Genomic DNA, 24,803 nt, shown 5'->3' with positions numbered 1-24,803 from the left:
CCATTGGTGAGATTTGAAATGTAAGTTAGTCAAGCTAGCCTAACTTTGAATGGAATTGGTCCATTTAGCTATGTAATAGAGATTCACGTTTTTGTTGTGTTGAGAAATTGAGGTAAGACTCTTACCTCAAATACTCTTACCGTAAGAGTATTTGGAAAATTTATCCAATATTTACCCCACCCATTTAATAACCATGTCAAAACCTTAAACCCATACCCGTCCCATTCTTTATTAAACATGTAACAGTGTAACACAACACAACCTGAATAACTTTTCCAATAAATATATAGATTAGATCGTATCATGTTGACATGCACAACACGATTATAACCTACTGTGACCTGTTTATGAACTCCTAAATAGCGCCAAGTTGTGTTGTACGTGGGTCAAGACAATATATAATTATCTTGACCTATATTTCATGATTTAAATGGGTTATCTATGGGTAGAATTGTAGTACACGCTTCAACAAGACACAATAATTAGAGGATCAAAATGGGTAAATGTCTCTAACCCTGACACAGCCTGATTAAATATTAGGTTAGAATAATCGATAAAAATTATGACCTGAACACTATTAGGTTCAACCCAAATCCACTAACTTTATATCGCTTTCGAGTCATGTATAGATTTTCCACTCCTACATAGAAAAGTGGTGTGTCCCCATCTCTAAGTCTCCTTGATAAGAAGGGAACTTGGAGTGTCAAACTTGTATAAATGTAGGGAACAGTAGTCCCCGCTCTAGTGTTATATGAAAGGGCTGGGGTTGCTCTCCTATCTTTGATCTTGTGGTCGCAGTTTTGCCTTCTAGATATGAAGGAAATTTTTTTTGTTAGCAAAAGGATTACAAATTGCAAGTAAGGATATATTAAAATTTATTTATATTGATGAACATGTTTATTCAGAAGTTTTGATTATTTACAAAACCCCAGATTGAGATTAAAGAGGTTAAGAAACCCCAACACAATCTCCAACTTCGTTTGGTTAGAATATTTTGTTATTTTCTTCTTTTTTTTATAGATGATTTTGACTTGTATACTTGGTTATATCATCCAAAGACCTCATAAAGGACCACTTGAACCCTTCTTATATACTAATTCAGTAAATTGTTACCACTAACCCCACCTAGCAAAAAGAAAAATCATCCAAAGACCATAATAATTTTGTTTGTTTCCTCTGCTTCCAAAACAACTAATAGGAAAATTTCAAATTTTGGAAGTAATTGAAAGTAAGATAATTGAAAGAGTGATTTAGATATACCCCCTTCATGTTTTGGTGAATATTTCAGATACCCATGTTATAAAACTGCTGAGATAACCCTTGACCTTATTCAACTCTAGAAGACCAATATAAAATGACCTAAACACTCGTCTTCAACTCCTAGCTAAAACCCTTGATTTTTCTCTTCAAAACAAATCATCTTCAACGTCTAGTATTATATTATATTATATTTTTTTAATCTTGCATTCAACCTCAAGATTCCATCTCCTTCGATGTTCAAAATACCAAGTAGAAGATAAAAATTTTGAGTAGAAAAATCAAAGGTTTTCTATAAAAACATGAAAAAGTTAGATTGAAGATGAGATAGAATAAGTTAAAAAATAATTTACTCTAGATATTCAAGAGCACGTATACATTATCAACCTAGAAATTAGTTTTATTAAATCACCTCCTTGGAGATTGTAGAATCATAAAACAGTTCATCCCCACATTCAATCTCAGTACAAAGGAGCCCAGAAAAAAACATTATCATATTGTTCAAACTTATATCTTAATAAAATTAACGACCTTAAAAGGTACCATAAAATGTTGATCCCTTTCGTTTCACATAAATTGAAGCTTGAAGCAATTCCTTCACATTCTATTGTTATCAATTTGCCCATGATAGAAGTTTGAATACCCATAAATTTTTTACATATCCCTTCGGATTTTGGTGTATATTAGATATACCCTTACGATTTAAATTGATGACATACCCCTTGACCATTGTCTTCTATGAGATATATGAAGAAAATGACTAAAATTAGTAGACTCATATCCAACCTCTTCTCGAAATCCTTGCTTCCAATTTCTTTCCTGCTTGCATGTTTTATCTCAACAATTGGATTTTCATGTTTTTTCATTAGTCAATGAGCGTAGGGGATAGGGTAGGCTTCCCTCTAAATAGGGAGAGGCCTTGAGTTCAAGTCCCCTCATTGGCCATTTAGAGGGATTTAATTGGACTAATTTGGTATGTGTGGTTTGTGGGCTATTACTTGTACTTGAGGGATTTAGGTGAGACATGGTACTCTAAAAGGCCAGTTGCCTCACCCCTGTTAATCGGGACTATCTGTCCGAACAAGAAATTCTAATGCTTTGGCTACAAGACCACCATAACATGTCAAACTACACTACCTCTTTAAATAAAGAGAGACATTACTTTCGATAGAATTGAATAGAAAAACAAGATTTGTTAACTCAAAATATTGAGATATAACTTTGATGACGAAGACGATGTTTCAACCTACTTTAGACGGTCAATCAACCCAAGAATCAAGCTCAATCATCCTTCAAATATCATAACTTGAATCCATATTATCATTGGACACACATTAATATTTGGCTTGCCTAGGATCAAAATCTCTCTTGATTCATACATGCTCATGACATTGAATATTCATAGATCCATGGGCCGAAGATTATGTGTTGCATACAAAAGAGATTAGGGTAATTTAGATACACCTCACCAGTTTTGGTGAAACCATACCCCTTGACCATAGTCCTTTCTTATAGATAAATAAAAAGTAACCAAAATACCCTCTTCTTCAACCTCTTGCCAAAAAAAAAAATTTCCCCCTTCTGTGACAAGATCTCCACTCGATTTGATTAATTATTTTTCTGTTTCATCCTCTAAATTAATGAGAAGAGACTAAATGAATTTTATATCCCATATGATTTTGTCAAATAAATCAATTGTTGGAGATGATGATACTTTAAGGGGAAATGAAGGGCTTTCGGCAAGAGGTTGAAGATTAATTAGCCTCACATAGAGGATAATAGTCAAGGTTTTTTCTATTGCTACACCAGCTTTTGCTAAGAGCACCCCAATTCATATAAAATCACATCTTTGGGTGCTCTTAGTAAAAGTTGGTGTGACAATATAGCTGCTTTCTTATTCGGTCTATGGTACTACCCCATATAGACTGGACCAACTAAACTATAGTAAACATAGGCTATCCCTTCAAAATTGAGGGGGATATTAAAAATTCCTCAAAACTTGAAGGGGGTATTTGAGATTATTTTCATCAGGATCTCACCATTGAGAGAGAGAGAGAGAGAGAGAGAGAGAGAGAGATGTTGTTGGCATGACACTCTCATGGTAAATAATGGAACCTTGGGACCACGTCACAGAGAGTATATGGGCCCTCGGACTTGATGCTTTAGTATAGAATTTTATTGAATTATGACTCAACTTGGTGTAAATTGATTCCACAATTCCATAAGAAGGTTTATATTACCACACCATATTTTACAATACACTCATTCACAAAATTAAAAAATATCATGCCAAATAAAGATAATGACACCCTGAATAAAAAACATTAAGAAAAATTACTTAATAGACTTTGTGAGAGGTTTTCTTTTTTTAATAATCCCTGACTTTTGCACAGTATCTTACTAGTCCATTAGTGAATATTTTATATCTAAATGATCTCTCAACCCTATCTCCCTTATAATATTTGTTTCGAGTACCCAAACTACCGTTTTCTCATATTCTTCACAAACTTGGGTTTTTCAACAGTGATTGCAATCATTTGTGATGATTTTTTTTGGTGAATGATATATAGAGAATGATATACTTCTAATTTTGAATATTTAAATGAATTTTTTTAAAAAATCTATTTTGACAATTTATAACAAAAAAAAGAATGATGAACGAAATTGGGATTCTAAATTTTTTGAAATTTTTATTGTAATATGTAATTCAAGTATCCATTTCACAATTATAATACATGTGTTTTGAGTATTTCAAGAAGATATATCTAGCGTTGGGGTCAAAAAAAAAAAAAAATACTGAATCACATTTGTATTGTCAAATTCAACATTTGTCGATCTCAACAATAAAATTGTTGATCACAACAATAAAAATGTTGAACTCGACATTGTAAATGTGATTTAATTTTTATTTTTTTGACCTCAATGCTAGATAAATCTTCTAGAAGTCCTGAAAATATATATTATAATTGTGGAACGGACACTCGAATCAAACATTACAACAAATTCTTTAAAGAATTATTACAAATCATCAAAATAGATTGAAAAATACATCTAAATATTCAGAATTAGGAGTAGCATTCATCATTCACTGTCAAAAATCGTCAGAAATGATTGCACACTATCATTGAAAAACCCATGTGAAGAAGATGAGAAAATGGTAGTTTGGGTAGTCTAAAAAATATTATAAGTGCGGTAGGTTTGACGAACCATTTAGATATAAACAGTTTACTATATGGTCTATCAAGATATCACCCAAAATGTTCAGATCCTCAATCATAATCTCTCATAATCAGATCCTTTAGAATTCAGAAAGCGATCCTTACCTAAATAGAAATTCAAATTAAAGAACTTTTGAGAGGAAGATGAAACGACAAACGGATGCTGTCATTAAAAAGTTGAATGGTTATCCGCACTCCAAACATCATAATTAATTTCATTGTCTGGTGTGTTCACCTAGCAAAATTTTTTTTTTTTTTTTTCTCTCCATCCAATGTGAGAATAGGTCAGTTTTGGGGAGGGCAAGCAAAGCATGACATTGGATGGATAGGGATGGATGAGCTTACATTCCAATTGAAATTGGCCAGAAAAGATGTATAGTCACCCATCCTTGGTCCCCGATGCTTTATTCTTTTAATATGGCTCAGGAGAATTTGTTCGAGATTCACCAATAATGAAAATTGGGGTGTCTACATTTAACTTACTTTTTTATTTTTTTCTTTCTTTTTTTAATTTGGCAACCTATGAGCCCAACTAAGTAAGGGTGAGGCAATTGGCCTTTTAGAGAATCATATCTCATCCCGGAATAAATCCATGTGGGTTGCCAAACAAGAAGGCTTGAACTCAAGACCTCTCCCTTCTTGGAGGAAGGCCATGGCCATTACACTCAACACTCAGTTGATTTTTTAGGACTTACTTTTGACTGGCAATATTCAACAATCCCACCGGATCTCGAGCTTCACTTGCATATGTGTGAGTCATGAGGTAACGAATGAGTTTCCAATTACAATTGTTGAGTCTATTTATTTATTTAAGTTGTAGAGAAAGTAACTACATATATTCAAGAGCAAGCATGTATCTTGGTGTATGTATTTTTTTTGTAGATGATATAATATTAATTGAGAGAAGAAGATGTTTCCTTGTAGGATAAATAGAATCAATACCAACTAGGTGAATTTAGTATTGACGACTAACAAATGAATTATTATTATTTAACAAAAGCCAATTAACAACAATAGTTGAACAACACACCCTTGATAATAGAAGACGTAACTATGAATATTGTAATAGGGAATATGATTTAATAGACAAGACAACAAGACGAGATAAACTATTCAACTCAGTTTAATATTATTTATTAACATCTGTAATTATCTTATTAGAAGACTGAGAAGCATTGTCATAAAAATCATACTTCTTTATATAGATGAGAAATACTAAAATCGTTCAAAAATCCTGATTGACTAGATCAAGCTTTTATTAACATTACCATTATTTTCTAAAATACAGCCGAGTCATCTCAGATCAGGTCTACGACGACCCAATGTCAATGACGACTCAAGCAATTGCCCAAGTCATCTCGATCTTGAACAACTTTCTAAACCATGGTGCATATGGTTTTCAACTAGGTATCATACAAATCATTTGTAAATGCAAAACCTTTACACAACTTTTTGGGCTACAAACCATTTGCTGAAATTTGTGAGGGGTTGAAGATGTTCTTGCAAAATAATTTGCAATGCAAAAAAAAAAAAAAAAAAAAATCAGAATGTAACCAAATGTCTGTAAATTAGATTCCAACAAATCATTTGCATTTGCAAACTATTTGCCTCGTACCAAACAAGGCCTAGGTTTACAAAGTCGTGAAGCATTATTTCAGAAGCTCTCTCACCCAAGACAATCCAGAAGCAGATAATGTTTCAAGATCAAAATTTTGTCTCAGCCCATAGACATGTAGATCAAACATCTCAAAATGGTTTTAAAAAAAAAAAAAACTCTAAACCATGGTTTATAGTGGCTTTTTTTTCTCATCAGCTTCTATGTAGTAAATATGTTTGGTTACAGCTAAGAGTAGCAACTGAGCGCATCAGTTTCTGAATGATCCACTGTTTAGTAATAAATTAATTTTTTTTTTCCGCTAATATCATGAATACACTACAAGGATCAGATCTTGAAGTTTAAAGAACAGTAACTTGTGCAAGTCCTAACAGCTCTCACTCTAGCCAACGACATCTGTGCGCCCATCAACCTACTAACACCACCAAATAAAACCTTATGAACAACTTAACTGGTTAGCACAGCAATCTATGGGCTACCAAAATACTTTTTTGTGCGTGGGCATCCCTGCATCATGCCAAGTCCAATTTTGAAGCAGGCAGCCCGCTTCAAACTTTCGTAGAACCCTCATATCAAAATTACATGTGACTTTTATTTATTTCACACCACTACTTTTTCATCAACATTTGGAATACCTCCTTGGAGATGTCACATGTAATCCAAGAGGTTCTACCGAAATTTTGAAGAGGGCTGCCCGCTTCAAAGTTTTTTCCGCATCCATGTGTGTGTACTATTCATCTTTTCCACTCTGTCCAGACTCCAGATATCCATCTTCCATTGTTGAAAGTGTATCTGTGTCTGCTTTCACCACCTCTAGCCACATTCTTTTGGGTTTTATATATTTCTTTTAATTGGAGCTAAAATCGACAATTGTTGAATGGGTCCAAATCATATGAGTCAACTTTCATTTATTATTATTGTAAGTCCTTCCAACTTTGCTTAATCCCTACTCATTTATATTTCTCTCCAGTAGAGTAACTTGAAACCTTGATTGCACCGACAAAGACACAGGAGAAAACCGAAATGAACCCGACACGGTGCTGAATGGGACACTCTCAAACAAAGCACACTCCCATCCTCGTCACTCAAGTAACAGATACGAATTAGACAATGATATTCCTAAGGATGGGTAAAGGACTCGGAGTTCTAAGCACAAAGTGGATAAGCATGTTTCCCAAAAAAATCAGAAACACCCCACATGCATGCCATGATTGTTTAGCCCACGTGACCTGACACCCATAGATGACACGAGAAATTTACAATATTTCAAGTGGAAACTCTACCAAATTTGAGACTGACTTGGTCATCGGAGCATCTTTGCAGAGCAACCACATAATATGAGTTTCAAGCATCACTACTTGAAAGGAAGACCAATGACCAAATTGAGCATAGTTCAAGGACCTACAATTATTATTATTATTATTATTATGTGGTTTTGGGTTCAAATCATAAGCTTCACTTACCAAGCAGACCATCTGAGAAGCCAGTAAGAAGGGCAGCTTAGATATGGTCAGTTTGAACTGTCAGGTCCTGTACTCCAAGATCATGGTACAAACCATGTACATATTGTAAAATTGAGCGATCATCTGCCCCCTTCTTTACCTGCAAAGTTATCCACCAAAAAATTATTAGTATATATAACAGCCCTTCATATAGAGCAAGCAATGAATTGCAAGCAAGGGCGCACACCAACATGATGCCGCAACAACATGACATGCAAAACATGTATTAATAAAGCCTTATCCCAAAGATTTTGATGCAAAAACATGTATATTGAAGGTGAAAGTGCCACTTAGCTAAGTGGCAAAGACTTGAGGAGAGTTGATCCCTCACCTCAGAGGCCCTAAAGAGAGCCAAACATTTTTCAATAAATGGGTTCGAAGTTTCAGAATGGGTTGATTTTTTGTGAGGATGATCTCTATGGTGAGGTGATCATCCTCACAAAAAAAAAAATTCAGCCCATTCTGAAACTTCTAACCCCAGTTTACAAGTCAACAAATCATGCACTGTCAACTATTCGTAAACCACTCTTGATGGGGTTCGAAGCTTCAGAATGGGCTGATTTTTTGTGATCTCACCATAGAGATCATCCTCACAAAAAATCAGCCCATTCCAAAACTTCTAACCCATATTTGAAAAATGATTGGCTCTCTTTGGGGCCTTTGAACGCTTCACACCACACACACACACACTAGAAGGTGTATCATAAGGGCCTATTTCTAATTGAAAATATTAAAGGGCTTTTGAATATTACATTGTAAAAGAATATTTTTGTAATTTTGAAAACTAACCATACTATTCTAGATTTTTTTTTAACAAAATGACCCTGATTGTATTAAATTTAAATGCAAAAGTGGGGTATTTATCAGATCCAAATTTTGGTGTCGAACCATTTCTACTCAGCCCTCTCTCATTATAGTAGTAATGATATAAAAAGATGTAAAAAGGAAAGGAAATCAGTGGCAAACAATGGGAAAAAATGTAACTGCCTAAATTGTAGCCTTTTGCAGTATTTTACCTGTATTGAGAGTGAGCCAACAGCATGTCCAGGTACCAATTCCCAAAACCGAGCTTGAGAAATTTCAGAAACATCCTCAAGAGCAGTAATCTAGACAGAATAAATGATTACTTAATTTAATGGTTGAAAGTCAGCTAAAATAATTAAAGAAGAAAACAAACAAAACCCAGGGGAAGTATAATTACCTGTCTTGAGCACTTGTTCAAAGCTGAGGAAGGTATGTTGGGTGCCATCTGTAGTAAGATACCTCCTGTGGTTTTAAAGAGCGGTGTGACAAGCATAAACACTGCAACTGAAACCATTCCCAAGCACAATACTTCAGCGTTCTTAACCCTGAAAATGGAAAATAGGTAAACATCAGACAATCAACCTTGTAAGGAGGTTCATCAACACCAAGAGCCAGTTTGGGAAGTGAACATGAGTACACAGATTCACATAGTAAGCACAACTGAGATTTATCAATATTAAAGGCATGTTTGAGTCACAAGCATGCATGGGCAGCTTGGAATTTTAAGCACGATCAGGACAACTAATTTCAAACTCAAAAGAATCTGCACTCACATCCATAGACTCCCTCCCTCCCTTAAAAGGAGGTTCATCGGGACTAAGTGCATGTTTGGGTCTCAAGCACACAAGCGCAGATTCACATTTTAAGCATGATTGAGACAACTAATTTCAAGCAATCTACACTCAAAAAAAAAAAAAATCCCCTCCCCTCCCCTCCTTGAAAAGAGGTTCATCAATACTAAGGGCATGTTTGAGTCATGAGCATCTGTGTGCAGATTCACATTTTACGCACAACTGGTACAACTAATTTCACGCTCAAAAGAACCTGTACTAACTCCTAAAAACTTACTCCCCCCACTACCCTCCCTCCACCGGCCAGCCAAGAGGTTGCAGAGTGGGATTTCTTCACAAACTCAAACAGAAGTTTCTCATATTTGCACAGCTTTACACTGAATTTCTCGCAGCTTTCCAAACACACAACATGTCAGCTCAAAATTGTGCATGTGCATTCCGAATTGAGAGTAAAAAAGACACACTAGTTCCAAACAGATCCTAAAATAAATGCAGCAGCCAGTGAGGACTTACCCAAGGGTTAGAAGGCAAGAAGCCAGAATCAAACCTGCACTGAAAAACAATTGAAACACACCAATTTGTGATTAATCTATAATAAAGAGTCTAGAAAGGGGAAAATTTTATATATATATAGAGAGAGAGAGAGAGAGAGAGAGAGAGGAACTGTCTAAATGGAAAATTTGGGAGAGAGGGAGAGAACACTCCATACCTACGAATAGAATCTGCAAGAACATGCAAACAAACCGAGTGGAAATTCATATCTTCAGCTTTACGGTAGACTGCAAGCAGGCACAAAATATCATCAGAATACTTAATCATACATATCATCATCAAAATACACAGGAGAGAAGTTATAGGGTTTCCATGTTCTAGGGATAACCCCTCCTCCCCAAAAAAAAAAACCCTTAAATTGTCCAAAATTGGGGCAACACCCCGAAAAATGCAAGATTAGGTCGTCGTTCCTTGATCAAAACTCAACGTAACTATCTATCTTCTTTCCCTCTATTTCTTTAACAAAAAAACAAAACAAAAACAAACAAAAAATGAAAAAAAGAGAAGAAAAAGGGAAGGGGAAAAAAAAGAACACTGCTTTGGCTCGTGATCTTGTTATTGTTGTGGGTAGTAGCAACTCCACTAGCAAAAGCAGTCTTTGAAGATAAGCCCAATTCCCGAAAAATGTGAGAACGTTGGCATTCCTAGCTATTCAGCGTCGGAGATTTGAGCTGTTTCAAAGATTCAACATTCGAGCTAGTTTGTAACAATACTCACTATAAACCTCATGAACTGTTTATAGTAATGGGTATATTAGAAACAACCCAATTACCCAAGGAGAAGAAAAATGAGAACCAAGAGTTGTAAAATACTCTCCTCTTACAAGAACTCCATATGAAAAGGTTTTATGACCATCAAAGCAATAGTAATGGAAACATGCTCCATGGGGCCCCAATGAAAGTTACTGAAACTATTGCTAACGAATACTAAAGCATAGGACCTGCTATCCACCACATTTTCTTCGATTCCTCCCAACTTCGACGTACTTTCTCATATATAAGACCTCTAAATTCTCTCTTATGGATTGAAGTTCTGCCATTGTAGGAGCAGGAGATCTGTCCTTCCCAACAAAACCCATTTAAATCTCGTTAAATCTAAGTCTAATAGATTGAGGGGAAGACCTTTAGGGATGGATGTGTCTCCTTATGCAGCCACAGCATCAACGTTTGCAACGAGGATCTTGCTCGGGCATCAGTTGCAGCCAGACCCCTATCCCCAAGGGTCTCGATAAGTTAAAAATGAGTTTCCGAAGATTTTGCAACACTGAAATTTTGAAATAGAGGGAGAACAGAGAAAGAATCCAAGGGCATTTTGGACTTTTTGTAAGTGTAAACAGCATTGGCTTTTGGTCAAGGTACAAAGCCATAATAATATTCAATGCAGTCATATCTGGGTATGGAGGTAAGAATCATCACCATCATCATCGACGCCTTATCCCAAAATTTTGGGTCAGCTTAATGAACCCTGTCCCTCTATTCAATTCTAGCACCATGTCTTCTGTTTAACTACAGAATCAGGAAAATTGACCCGCATTTCTGCACTTGTTCAATAATAATTAACGAAAGTACAAGCTCGCACCTTAGGAACTATCATGAAAATGCTATTCTATGTAAATTTATAGTGTATCTAACTTCCATGATGAATGCATTAAACCTGGTAAAGACCTTGGTCATGCTTTCAAGTCATTAAACACCCATTGCTAACATAATGATGGTGGCATTGGTGACTAAAAGCAGATAAATTTCCACTTGAGAAATTTATAGAAAATTAATTCAGAAATGTAGTATAGAAAATTAATTCAGAAAAGGTGCACAAAGTGGGTGCTATATCTATATCAATTCAGAAATATGGTGGGATACCATTTTTCTGAACCTCATTCCATAGCTGAAGTTCACCTTTTGGAATGCATCCTTTGTTAATTGAATGCTTAAAGTGGGTGTCAAACCCACATTGGATACTTAATTTTATGTCTAAATTCTGTATTCACTATTGTGTCAAGACCATATCACCTGCTTTTATAATTTACGTTCCTATGGTTATAATTTACGTTCGTACGACACACAGACTTCCACCACCTCACCAAGGTGGCACCTTCTCTATGGTTATAATTGAAACCAAGAAACCAAGGAAATGGCAGTGAAATAGCACCCACGGACTAATAACTGTGCCATGGCAATCCATCAACAAAAATTAAGTCAAAGTGAATGATTAGAACATCTAAAAGAACTTTCCATAAGAAACTTACCAAGATTAATACGAGCATAGTTCCGGAAGAACCAAACACCAATCAGATTGACCAGTAAATTTGTCACCGCCGACACAATCAAGTAATGCCTATAGTAGATATCCATCAACAAATTGATCAAACAAATGCCATAAAATTATTTTCTTTTTAAATTCATAAAAATGTTACGTCAAACATTCCAATATTAACATAATCCCTCTGTACTGGCAACAAATGATAAACAAGTCAAGTTTTAAGGGAAAGCAAAACTAGTCGAGTTCTATTACTTTACGGTGCTTTTTGACATACAAAAGCATTAACATTACATAAAGTTCAACAATGATCAAATTTTAGATATCTGGAGTGCAATGACTGGTGCATACCAATCACATAGAAAGGAAAATCTTTATAAGATGGCAATAAGACTAGCTATGTTTTATGGAGTCAGATGTGGGGCAATCAAGAAACATCATGTTAATAAATTGACTGTAGCAAAAAAGGGGATGTTGAGATGGATGAATGGAAATACTAGGAAAGATGAAATTAGAAATGAAAGCATTTGAGAACAAAGCCATTGAGATGGTTTGGGCAAGTTCAATAAAGGCTGAATACAGCCCCATCTAAAAGGAATATGCAAATTAAAGGTTCTAAAAGAGTGAGAGCAAAGCCCAAAAGAACATGTATTGAAGTGGATATGAATACACTTTTAATAACATAAGATGTGGCTTTGGGTATAACTGAATGGAGGAACGGGATTCATTGCCAGCCTGAAATCTTTGGAATAAGGCTTCGATGATGATGATGATGCACTTTAGTATAATTGTGTAACAAGAATCTAACTCTCCATGAATGGATGTTTACACCCCAAATACAAAGCCCGTAAGGTTTCATGTCCTTATACAGCAAGAAAAGAAACAACTGAGTTGACACTTCCTAATGAAATGGCATTGATAAACTATCAAAAGTATCATTGAGAGTTTAATACTCATCGCGAATGAGAGTTATGGTGCTCCTTCAATAAAAATGATTGTTTATCACAATGTTTTCAGACGCTAAGACGTGAGGCAAGGTGCTCAGTTGGCCAATGCTTCGAGGCGTATGCCTCTCTCTAGGCATAAAGTGTAAGCCTCACATGCATGATGTTTTTAAATAAATAATATAATATAAAATCTCAAGCTTAGGATAGCCATTGCATATTTATATATTTCAAATCCACTCAATCAAATTTCAATTTTTAATCCATAATAATATAAAATATTAATACTTTATATTTTAGCTAGATAGAAATATTCGTATTAAAATAGTTGAAAGTCTTTATAATAACTAATTATTTTATATTCATTACAAAAATATAATTAAATATTATTTTTTTCACAAACTTCATTTGTATAATACTAAATTGTACAAAAATTATTTATAAAACACCTTAACTCAACGATTTTCTTTATATATATTACTATTTCGTATTCGAATTCATTTATAAGTGTTCAAATTATATTGTGTACTAGAAGTAACAACGAAATAGAAGTAAAAAAAAAGAGAGAGAAACTTCCAATGTCTTACTCAGATAATAAAAAAGAAGTAAACTAACAAGAAAATAATATGAAGAATAAGGAAGAAATGCATTATTTTAAAAAAAATTAAAATAATGTGAGGTGTGTGCCCTGGACAAAAGGCATATGCCTTTTAGGTATCTTGTGGTTTAAGGCGTAAACCTTAGCTGCTTTAAGGTTTCAACCTTATGCCTCAGGGCGTTTTAATAAGCCTCAAGGCATGAGCCTCACACGCCTCTAAAAACACTGGTTTATAACACATGAAAAGAAAATTTTGAAGGTTGAAGTACCGTGCTTCTAAATCACCTCTACCTAGAGTCAAGCTTCTTAAGAGGATCTTACTAAGTAATGTGGAAAACAAATCCAGTCAACGGTCAAGGGTTCCAACGAAAAATGTGTAATTATTTAGGTTTTCACTTAATTAGGTCTAGATTTATTGTCGAGATTCTTTTAGATTAAGTTTTTTTTTTAAGGTTTGAATTGTTTTAGGACTTTATTTTTATATTTTTGGGGCTTATTTTCATTTTTTATTTGCCTATGGTCTTAGTATAATATTTAAAAGTAGTTTGGTAGCCTTAGGATACGTTTTATTTAAGTTTATTAGGGTTGAAAATTTAGGAGAGAAAAAATTACAAAATTTAGGTGTTTTAGTTTTATTAGAACTCTTAGTTGATTTTCCTTATTTACAGATTGTATTAGGATTTATTGACGGAGAATAAATGGAATAAACAAAATTACAGAAGTCTCTATTTTCTTTTGAATGTTGGTGCATTCAATGTAATTGATACCACGGAAATCATTGGAGTGATTCCAAGGTAAATATCATTTTTCTTTTTTTAATCTTCTTCTTATCCTCTATCTTTTTTTGTTTATTTGTGTGTGGTTAAGAAACCATCAAGAACCCTATAATCCTTTCAAGAACCCAACCCATAAACTTTGTTTTATTGGTTTTTCAAGATTTCTTGATTTCTTGATTCTTAATTTCTTGAAGTCTTGGATTCTTGAATCTTGAAACCCCTTTCTTGAATCTTATTTCTTGATTATTGATTCTTGAAACCTACAAACCCTATTTTATTTTACCATTAATCCTTCCCCACTTTCTTTAACCCTTACTTCATTAATCTATTTTCCAAATCTAATCCAAATACCCTAAATTTTTTCCTAATTGTAATTTCAAAATGTGAAAATCCAAATACCCTAAACCTTCCACTAATCGTAATTTCAAAATGGTGTAATTGGAAAACTGTGTTTTACATTTCAACATATAGTCAATTGCTATTTTGGAAATAATTTTTCTATTGCCGCCCAAATCCTTAACCCAATTCTAAACCAAATTCTCTATTTCTCTAAATTTTATTTACTCCCCTCACCGTCCTGCATCACTAAGCCACTTCACCTAACAAGAACCATTCTAAAAGGATGCTAATCAACAAAAAATCAGTCCCTATGTTGTCATTTTACCATCCGCATTGTATTAAGCTCAAATTGCTTCAACTTTTGAACACCGATCAAAAGCCAAAAATATAGCCAATGGTTACATCCCAATGATTTGCTGTAAACAACAAAATTCTTATGTAAGACCAGTGTCCTCAAGCATGTAGCAAGGAAGGTATGATTCCAATAAAGCCGATCCTATCATTGCCATTTGGAAGTGTCCAACCAAGCCAAAGTGCAATCCAGCTGATGAAATATGAGAGAAGCCAGAGAGAGGATTGTGCATAAAGAAAAACTTGTGCCTTGTCAAAAAGCTTTAATAAACTATCTAGCGAAACAAAGCTACAAAACATCGTCTCAATGGAAAACATTTTTTGCTTCTACATTGACCTTCAACAGGTATTAAAGTCACGGTTAAATCAAATAAGATCATATAGTTGAAACAGAACCATGGCACAATATCCTAATGTGTAAAAATTAAAAATAGCAATGCAGGACAGAGTCTAAACTTTATGTCTGGTGATATAAAGCTTATATGAGAGCCCTATCATAGAAACCAAGTAAAATTAGTCAAAATTTCCAATACACATCCTTAACAGTGCAGAAAGTAGCAACCAAGTCGAGATGAGGTACTTACTTGTGCTCAGATTCATCTTGTATGAATGCATGAAGTGCTTCCACTGCTAAGGAGAATGACATGAACAAAAGAAACAGCTGTCTACACATGTAGCACAAGCAAAACATTCATATGTTAGCCATGAAAATGAAAATAACAGCCAAAAAAAGAAAACGATACCATTGACAGATACAAGAGGTTATCAATTGGAGAGTAGCTCGAAATTTTGGCATGTATTAATTCATGTTTCCAAATGAACCATTTTGGACAGCCTACCCATGCCAGCATGCATTGTGACCACTGATTCTAGGATCCCGTGGTCATATTGTACCCCATATTGAAAGGTGCTCATTGTAATTCTAACCAATTCCCATTTTGCATTATACAATCTCTGGTCCAAATGTAAATATATATGCAATTCTTATTACTTTATAATTTTACTTTTTCACAGATTAATCCTATAACTTTCTGAACATACAAAGAATTAACAATGATATAGCACAAGCTGCACAACCAACCTCTTCTCGACGTTCTCATGTATAAGTTCCAATGAGGCACTAAGTTTCTTGTAATTGACATTCAGGTGACATAAACTCTATTTATGCTGCATAAACATCATCCTGACTAATCCCAAATATTGGGGTCACATCCTATTATGGCATTCCTAGAGTCATATCTTCAGTCAAGGCCTCTACAAATCTTCTCATACTACCTCCTCCATCCACGACATTTTCAGGATTCCTCCCACCATTTTAAAGCCTTCAACTTGCAACAAAATTTTCCTAACTGGTTTTTCATTGGTCTTCTTTTGTACAATTCCAAACTATCTCAATCAACTTTGCTTTATTTTATCTCCTAGCGGGATATTCCAAAATTAGTCCAAATTTGCCCAGTAGAAATTTTATCATTCCTAGTCTTTCACCACTCATTCATCTTAACAAGCTCATCTTTGCTACACTCATGCTGTGAACATTTTGTATTAACAACCCAAAACTCAAAACTATAAAGCATAGATAGCCTTACTATTTTCATAACAACTTTCCTTAATTTGATCAGTATGTGTCGTTTACATAATATTCAAGAAGCATCCCTCTAATTTAGCCACCCAACCACCAATTCTGCAAGTCACATTCTCAACAATCTCTCCATCTCCATGGATAACTAAACCTTAATAAGAAAAGAGTTCTTTTAAGATATTTCTTGACTATCAAACTTTCATTTTTTTATAAGCAAAGGAGGTATTTTATTAAAATGGGAAAGAGAGAACCGAGCTTGGAAAGCACCAAGAAACATGGAACAGTGAAAGAAAATGTGCCCAAACTTCCTCAAAAGGAGCAATGTATAGTCCCACATATGTTTGAAGGTCCTATGGTCCCCTAAAACTAATATTTCCTTCTAGCTCTATGCCCCTTATGTGATATTTATAGAACAGTTTATAACAAAAATCCAACACCTTTCCTTATTTTCCTTGTTCCTCGCCAAAACTATTTAATCTTCGACCTATTAATGTATCTAACTTAACATATGTCTCTAGCTTTTCTCATTTATGCTAGTAACTAGAACTATGTTTCTTACCCTCTTGTATCAATCCATCAAATAAACCATCGTATGCCTCAAGTTTGGCCTCAATACTTTCATTACTTCATTTCTAACACATTTTTTTAACTTCTAGGCCGACCCCGAATTTTTGGTATAAGGCTTTGTTGATGATATATTCTTCAAAGTTTTCCCCACATCATTTGTTGCCCATTGTTGAACCCCGATCTCTTTTCTTGAATGGTCTTACAGACTTCATCACTCCAAGGCAAAGTTTTTCCATCAATGACTTTTCCCTTTAGACTCCCTCAAGAACTTTTCCAGTCTCTAATACAGTTGATGACTTCATACCAAATCACTATATCTTCAACATCAAAATTATATTTTTCTTCATCTAATAATATGTCTCAAAACAACTTGGGGATCAAAATGGTTGTCTTGTAGAACCTCATTAGTACAAGCTTTAGGATACAGTGTTTAGATGAAACGTCAATCAACTTACAGCTGACCTTCAATTTAGATTTAGAAGATGATCAGATGTTGACATGAGATGTCTAGGGAGATTGGTATGTCTAACCGAATTTTAGCCACCACAATGGTAAATTGTCCTTTCAATTCTTCCATATTATTGACACTATAGACTTTACTTTATTCATGACCATCCCCCCTTTAAGCAACCTTCAATTTAGCTCGTAATTTTTTATTTAGTTAACGATTTTCCCTTTGGTGACAATCCTCTCATGCATGCCAATTGTTCACAATTTTGAACCATTTCTTTCTTTTTTTCATAGGTACCATACTCTTCACTATTTAACCACATGCATTATCTTCGCAAATCCTTTTGACCAACAAAGCCTGTCATCCACACCTTTACTTATAAAAACATTAGACCAAGAATTGTCCAATGCAAAGCATTACAATTACAAGACTTAGCAGCAAATGTATAGTTTAATACAATAATAAGTTATTAAAAATAACCGTATATACATACATACATATATATATATAACAAAAAAACTTATACAGTTTTCATGATTCATACCACCAGAGAAATAGGAGAGAAATGTGAAGTACTTACAGCATTAGTGAAAGCAGATAGAACTTCTAGCCTTTTGTACCTGAAATAAAAGAATGGAAATGCAAGGAATCACCAATCGTGATAGAGTTCAAATGTGCTCCCAGTGTCATAGCGTGAAGCATAAATATTTAATTCCTTGTAGATCAGTACCAATGTGAAAAAAAAAAAAAAAAACAACAACAACATAATGCCATAATTCATAGACTGTCCCTTGTGATTAGATGAAGCAAGCACTTCCAAAACTCATCTGGGCCTTTTGTCTCAATCTTACCAATTCATGTAGACACCCATATCATATTACATGCAGCTACTCCTACCCATATCTTCACCCATAAATAGACTTCAGATCTGCTTGAAGACTCTTGTATCTACACTCAAAGCAATTATAGCACATTCCAATTATAGCATGTTAACTTTTGGTGAAAAGAGTTCACATCATTATAAGTTTGAGGAGCTTCCTTGTGTAAAGTTCCAATATCAATATCAAATTATAATATTAAAAATTCTCATGGTATTTACAGCCCGAGACAGGGGTTTGTAAAAGAAAGGTTTCCAAAGTAAACACTTTTTATATAGATAAGTAAACACATACATCAGGTACTGTAATAAACCTATACCTCTCTAGAATGCTTTTGCAGCCCAGATAGAGGTTTGCAAACTTGGACTTTGTCCTATACTTGACTCAGATAAAGTTTAGAACTAATTTGATGTGGAGAAATTCTGTACAATTATGCCAACTTAGAAAATTCGGAGAATAATTGCCAAGAAGTTGGGGAACCCCAGAGGCATTATAGGAAGAAATGGAACAAATAAGGAAGACCAAAAAGAAAATGGATTGGGATAGTGAGACTTGGTTTAATAGAAGACATGGCTTAAAACAGAATTGAATTGGAAAATAGACTTTGTTGAACTGACCAAATTTTCAGAACGAAGCTTTGATGATGAGGATTTAAAATGGATGATTCGAGCAGTAATAACTCATTGTCACAAAAAACAACTGTTTGGACTAGCATATGCAAAACTTGAAAGATTGGGAATATGAGTGACAACAATTATCATTAATTGGTAAAGATGACGTCATTTAATTACACAAAATTCAATTAAGTGACTAAATTTTCATAAAAAATATAATGTACAAACCAAAAAAATGTTTGTTTGCAAACTAGAGAAAGAAAATTACTTATCAAACAGAAAGGAAATGGGGGGTTTCCCAAATTTTTGGTTTTTTTATCCTAAAAAGTTTGAAAGATAGCAAATAAATATTGGAAAAATGTAATCATAAGGCCACAGATCTGCTGCTGTTAAACATATGTAATAATAATGTACCTGAAATATGAGAAAGAAAACACGAAATGATAGAGAAAAATGATTTTCGATGAAGAAGTGTCAAAACCTAAATTTGATACTCCTACAGATCATAAATTAACAAAATTTGTTAATATTATAGTAAAAAATTCTGCTACTTTTAATATTATAACCCGGATACATGTTTAGACCCATAACAAATTGGTGTCTTCTTGAGCATTTAGAAGGTTCAACCATCAAAATGAACTTTCTATATGATTTTTGCACAATAATTTCAGAAGAAACAAAAAACTCCACATGACCAACAATAAAGAAGAATATTCTGGTCTATCAAAAACTAAATAAATAAGAAGAGTATTCTGGCCTTACCCATAAGTATAAGCTCCATCTGGCTTCCTTCGGGAAGCAGCCATTGTAAATAAGGAAAAAGTAAGGATCCCACAACCAAATGTCAAATGAAATGCATCAGATACCAAGCCTGAAAAAAATGAACAGAAACTAAAGAATTTCAAAAAATTAATTATAATGAAGAACATTTGCACAAAAATCATCATATCCAAAGAACAGGAAAAATACTATAAAAAAAAATCAGACAAGGATTGCTGGAACTTTTGGATTTTGGTGCTGAATATATATATTTTTTTTTTGGATAAGTATGAAGATTTTATAAATATTAAAAGAAGAGAAAAACAAAAAGTACCAAAAAACCAACCAACTAATTACAAAGACTATCCCATCTAAACACAAAGTCCCCAAAAGACACCCCAACGAACTCCTTGTTTAACTTCACCCAAAGAAATATATACCCTAAAATCTCCAAATAATCCGTATTTGCATTACTCTCCTTGACCTGGAACACCCTGTTGTTTCTCTCTTTCCAAAGACCCCAAGCATCGGTCAAAGGAAGAATGGACCATAGGTGTCTTTTTCTACGAGAGAAGATATTATAAGCCCACCCTTCAACCAACAAAAAGAAGGTTTTAGGAAAACCCTATTCATCTGAAACAAGATTTGAAAAGAAGCCCAAACACCTCAAGAGAAAGAACAATAAACTAAAGTATGATCCACAGATTCCCCATCTCTCATATATAGAGAGCAAAAGTTTGGAGTGATCCACTAACGGGTAATAAGGTTATCTAAAATGAGAAACCTCCTTAAAGAGAGAAATCAAACAAAGAAGGACACTTTGGAAGGAATAAGAACTGACCAAATGAGAGATTTTGGATAAGAAATTTCTGATCTAGGAAGAAGAGCCTTGTAGAAAGATCGAACTGTGAATCTCTTATCCTTAGCCTTGACCCATTCCCTCGTATCCTGATCGTTTTCCCTGAATTGAACTTCCTTTAAGAGATTAAGTAGGGATGTTACCTCGGTTAGCTCCCAATCATTAAAATTCCTTCTAAAATCCAAATCCCAAGAATCGGTGCTGAATAAATCTCTCTTGACTCCTAATGTTTTTAAATTAATTCGATCACATGCTGTCACATAAGGTTCACAAGCAAACTATAAAAACATCTAATCCAATAAGTTCTTAATTCCACATCAGGCCCCATTAACAGGTCAGTTATTAATTCTATTTGAAGAATTCAATGGTCAACTACGAGTCAAGCCAGAATTCTCGCTCAGCATTTGGTACACACAGGTGTTCTGTGTGTACCAAGGTGTTAGTGTGCACACATGTAATGCAGATTTCCATGATACATTAGTGCAAAGCAAGGTTTTAAATTTCAATTGTGTAATTTTATTTTTTCTTCTTGGGAACACACATATGTTACATAAAATGGGACAACACCGGAAATATGAATTAAAACTTTTACGAAATGATAGAATTAAGCATGGAAACATAACCATGAGTACCAATATCTGCTAAGAAAGAAAACAAAATCTTCATTAAAATCTAAGGAAGTCATAACCACACATATTATTGACAAGTCTCCTATTTTTCTATAATATTTTTTTATATTTTAATTATAAAAATAAGATAGTACCATTGGAGTTTGTATATTATAACTATTAACAGTTAAATTTAATGGATCTCCCCATCTTATCTCTTATATACACTAACCAAAAAAATCTGTTTGTATTATTTTTACACAGCCACCCGGATGCTGTTCAATTTTTCAATCTTTTCTACAACACCACCAGATGCCGTTGCATCTTGTAAAATGGATGGGCATCCGGGAGATGTAAATATAGTTGTTAATTATATATATATATTTCTATATTTTTTCCGGTCCTTATGAAACAAAATATTTTGGTATATTTCAAGGAAATATGTCAAACTACACTACTATAGTGTTAAGTGCACGTGACAGCACACTATGACAGCTCAATTTCAGATTAATAGAAAGAGAAGTCATGGCACACCCAAAAAGAAAAAAAATTCCACGAAGGAGTGCTCAATAATCAAATAAGCAAGGGTAGAAAGGCTGGTCAATTGTTCTTTCTCGAATTTTGCCTCTGTAATATGTGAATCTGAGAGCTATATTTAAATTCTTTCTATACTTAATCACCAAATAATCATATTCAATCACACAGAATGAATTTTCAGATAATAGCATAATCACTAAAGCAAGGAAAGGTTAGTATTCTTACCTATACGACCCGTTAAAAGGCCTATGAATAATTCTACAGTAGAGCAAGCCACGTTGAGCGAGATCATCAAAGATAGTCTCTTCATAGGCCGATTGCCCGACCTCATAACTCGAAATACAGATAACCCAAGCAACAAAATTGAAAATTTCTCAGGAGAACCAATTCCCTCTTTAAACAAAAACTTCTCATTTTCAAATTGGGGATAAACAGCTGGTGGAATATCAATGCTGGATACACTCCGAGAAAGCAGAGGCCGAATAGAATTATTCGAAATTATCGAGATTGGTGTATGAGGCTCGGCGGATTGATTGAACGAGTATTGGCGAGAGAAGGCGAATCTTCGATCATTCCCACCAAATCCAAATTCTCCATTCCATGGTTGCTGAGACGTAGTATTCCAAGAAGCTTCATTTGAAATCCCTGGATCCTCCATTAAAGACTGGTTTCTGCACCAGAAACCCTAATTTCTCTATGAATTAAAATCTAAGTTGTGAAGAAAAAATCAAACCAAATCAAATTCTTCTCCGTAAGAACAAGGCCTGCCTACTGTTAAGTATTGAAAGATCCAGAAATTGAAGGGAGAAACCCTAATTCTTCTCCCAAAATCTTAATTTTCAAACTGACAATAAAACTTCAATTAAATCCCAAAAATAAGGAAAAAAAACTGTTTTTTTTAATTATTATTATTTATACAAAGAACTTTAATCAGCAGCAAAAGCTACTCCGATCGAACTTCGAATCTTTTGATAAGGGTTTCTTCGATTGGATCAGAGAAGGACTAATAAACGAGCACAAACGTCTGGAACTTTTAGGGTTCTACCGAGACCAGTAGATTCTCTCAACACACAATTTCTACGTTTCCGCGCTTTTGGGATGGAATAAATGAAGGAACGAAGAAGCGAACACTGTAATTTATAGTTGGGTAATTATAAAAACACCCCCACGAATTAATAAAGGCATCCCACACCATATCCTATTTGTTTTTGTCTTCTCAACAAATATCAGCCAATTCTACAACTTTTTAACCCCACAAAATCTGATTTAAAAAAAATTGGACAATTTATGATTTTTAAACTTGATTTAAGTGGAGTTAGAAATTTTGAAATGAGTTGATTTTTTATGAGGATGATCTTCTCATCATAGAGATCATGCTCATCAAAAATCAAATAATTTGAATATGTGTGAGTTGTACTAATTAATTTGTGGGGTGCTTTTATCATCACTCTTTATAATTTTGGTGATTTAGGCACCACCCCTTAACTTATTGGTGAATACTTGAAATACCCTTAAATTTTGACATTGATGACAAGCCTCTTGATCGAGGTAATTAATCACTATGAAAAACTGATGATATGACTTATGTGACATCATTTTCAACCTCCACATGAAATCCTTGATTTTCTCTCAAAAAGTAGTCATATTCAAGTTTTTCAATATTTATGATAAATTATTTTAATTAGCTAAACATCGTCTTCAACCTCTTATGGGAAACAGTTGGTTTTTCTTCCGAAAAATTGATAATCTTTTACTTCCCAAAGGAAAAAAACCTTGATCTTGTTCTTGAACTTGAAAGTGAAAATAAAGAAAATAATGGTAGAAAAATCTATCATAAGTTTTCAGTAAGCCGTGTCCTGAGGAGAAAAATTAGAGGAATTTTTTTGTTTCCCTTCTCATGGAAGACCTATTTCAAATATCAGTAGTTTGAAAATGTAAAGATATTACAAGCATTCACCAAAACATGGAGGGGTATGTCTAAATCTTCCTTATTATTTTATTATTAAAATGGAATGTTATCAATAGTCTTACGGAGATTGAGATGACACATAAGAAAAATCTTGATCCCAAAGGCATTCCAACAAAACATTTGATGTGATAATTATCAAAATGACTTGTTCGTTATTTGATCATTTTAGTCCGTTCAAGAATATATTTTCATAAATCAACTTATATATGAAAAATTAGGAAAATGATAAAGTGATTGCTCTGGACATTATGTAAGACACTAAGCTTATATGGATGTGTCTGTAAAACCGTAGATGCTTTCCACTTGTGATTCAAGTAAAAGCATCTACGATTTTCCACGTCAATTTAGTGTCTAACGCAATGTCTACATGAGTTACTCTAAGACGACTCTAAAAATTATTGGCATTTTGACTATATATATATATATATATATATATATATATATATATATATATATATATTATTGCATTACAAAACAAATCAATATGATATTGATCCATCCATTTGAATCGTATTAGAGACATGAATCAATCAGAATGGAAGCCTAAGGCTTTTGGGTGCACCATGTGAGGGGACAACCGGCTATAGTCAATTATCGCACACCAAATAATTTGTTATATAGCCAATTTTCCCTTCATATGGCACACCCAAAATCCTTATAGTAAAGTTGGGAGTCAGATGACTTAGTCATGCTTGACCTAATCTATTTAACATTGACAAGTTGACCCAACGATAAACCTTTGTTCTAAAACATAAAAACTCAGACTCACTTGAACGTCCATCGAGTGAAGTCAATCTAGCAACTCATTAGTCAACTTCGGCCAATCAAGTAAATATGTATTACATTTATATTAAATGTCTAAAAGTATTTAAAATTTTAGACTTATATATTTAATTTCTATTTTCCAAAAATAAATACTCTGAAAGCTGCGAAGTCGACTCAGAAATTTTTTTAACGAGTTTAAGTACCGAGATACAAT

The 24,803-nt window shown here is 34.0% G+C and overlaps 1 protein-coding gene across 2 annotated transcripts; it reads right to left on the bottom strand.

Annotated features, from left to right (window-relative positions):
* Positions 1-6,237: 6,237 nt before the first annotated feature.
* LOC147386711 (Cation efflux family protein) lies at positions 6,238-22,973 on the bottom strand. Of its 2 annotated transcripts, none has more exons than XM_086422377.1 (11): positions 22,081-22,973; positions 19,855-19,963; positions 18,181-18,220; positions 15,588-15,664; positions 11,985-12,073; positions 9,897-9,966; positions 9,701-9,739; positions 8,794-8,941; positions 8,609-8,698; positions 7,554-7,692; positions 6,238-6,505 (listed from the first exon to the last, which is right to left on the bottom strand). In XM_086422377.1, the coding sequence occupies exons 1-10, from the start codon at positions 22,511-22,513 to the stop codon at positions 7,591-7,593; spliced, it is 1,197 nt and encodes a 398-aa protein (XP_086278503.1). In that variant the 5' UTR covers positions 22,514-22,973; the 3' UTR covers positions 6,238-6,505; positions 7,554-7,590. The 2 variants fall into 2 exon arrangements, with proteins under 2 accessions (XP_086278503.1, XP_086278502.1); XM_086422376.1 differs by having other exon boundaries at positions 6,238-6,502.
* Positions 22,974-24,803: the final 1,830 nt, after the last annotated feature.

The sequence above is a fragment of the Akebia trifoliata genome, chromosome 14 (assembly GCF_017979445.1).
Source record: "Akebia trifoliata isolate Shusen 1 chromosome 14, ASM1797944v1, whole genome shotgun sequence".
In the NCBI taxonomy this organism is placed as follows: Eukaryota; Viridiplantae; Streptophyta; class Magnoliopsida; order Ranunculales; family Lardizabalaceae; genus Akebia; species Akebia trifoliata.
This window is presented reverse-complemented; position numbering and strand designations above follow the sequence as displayed.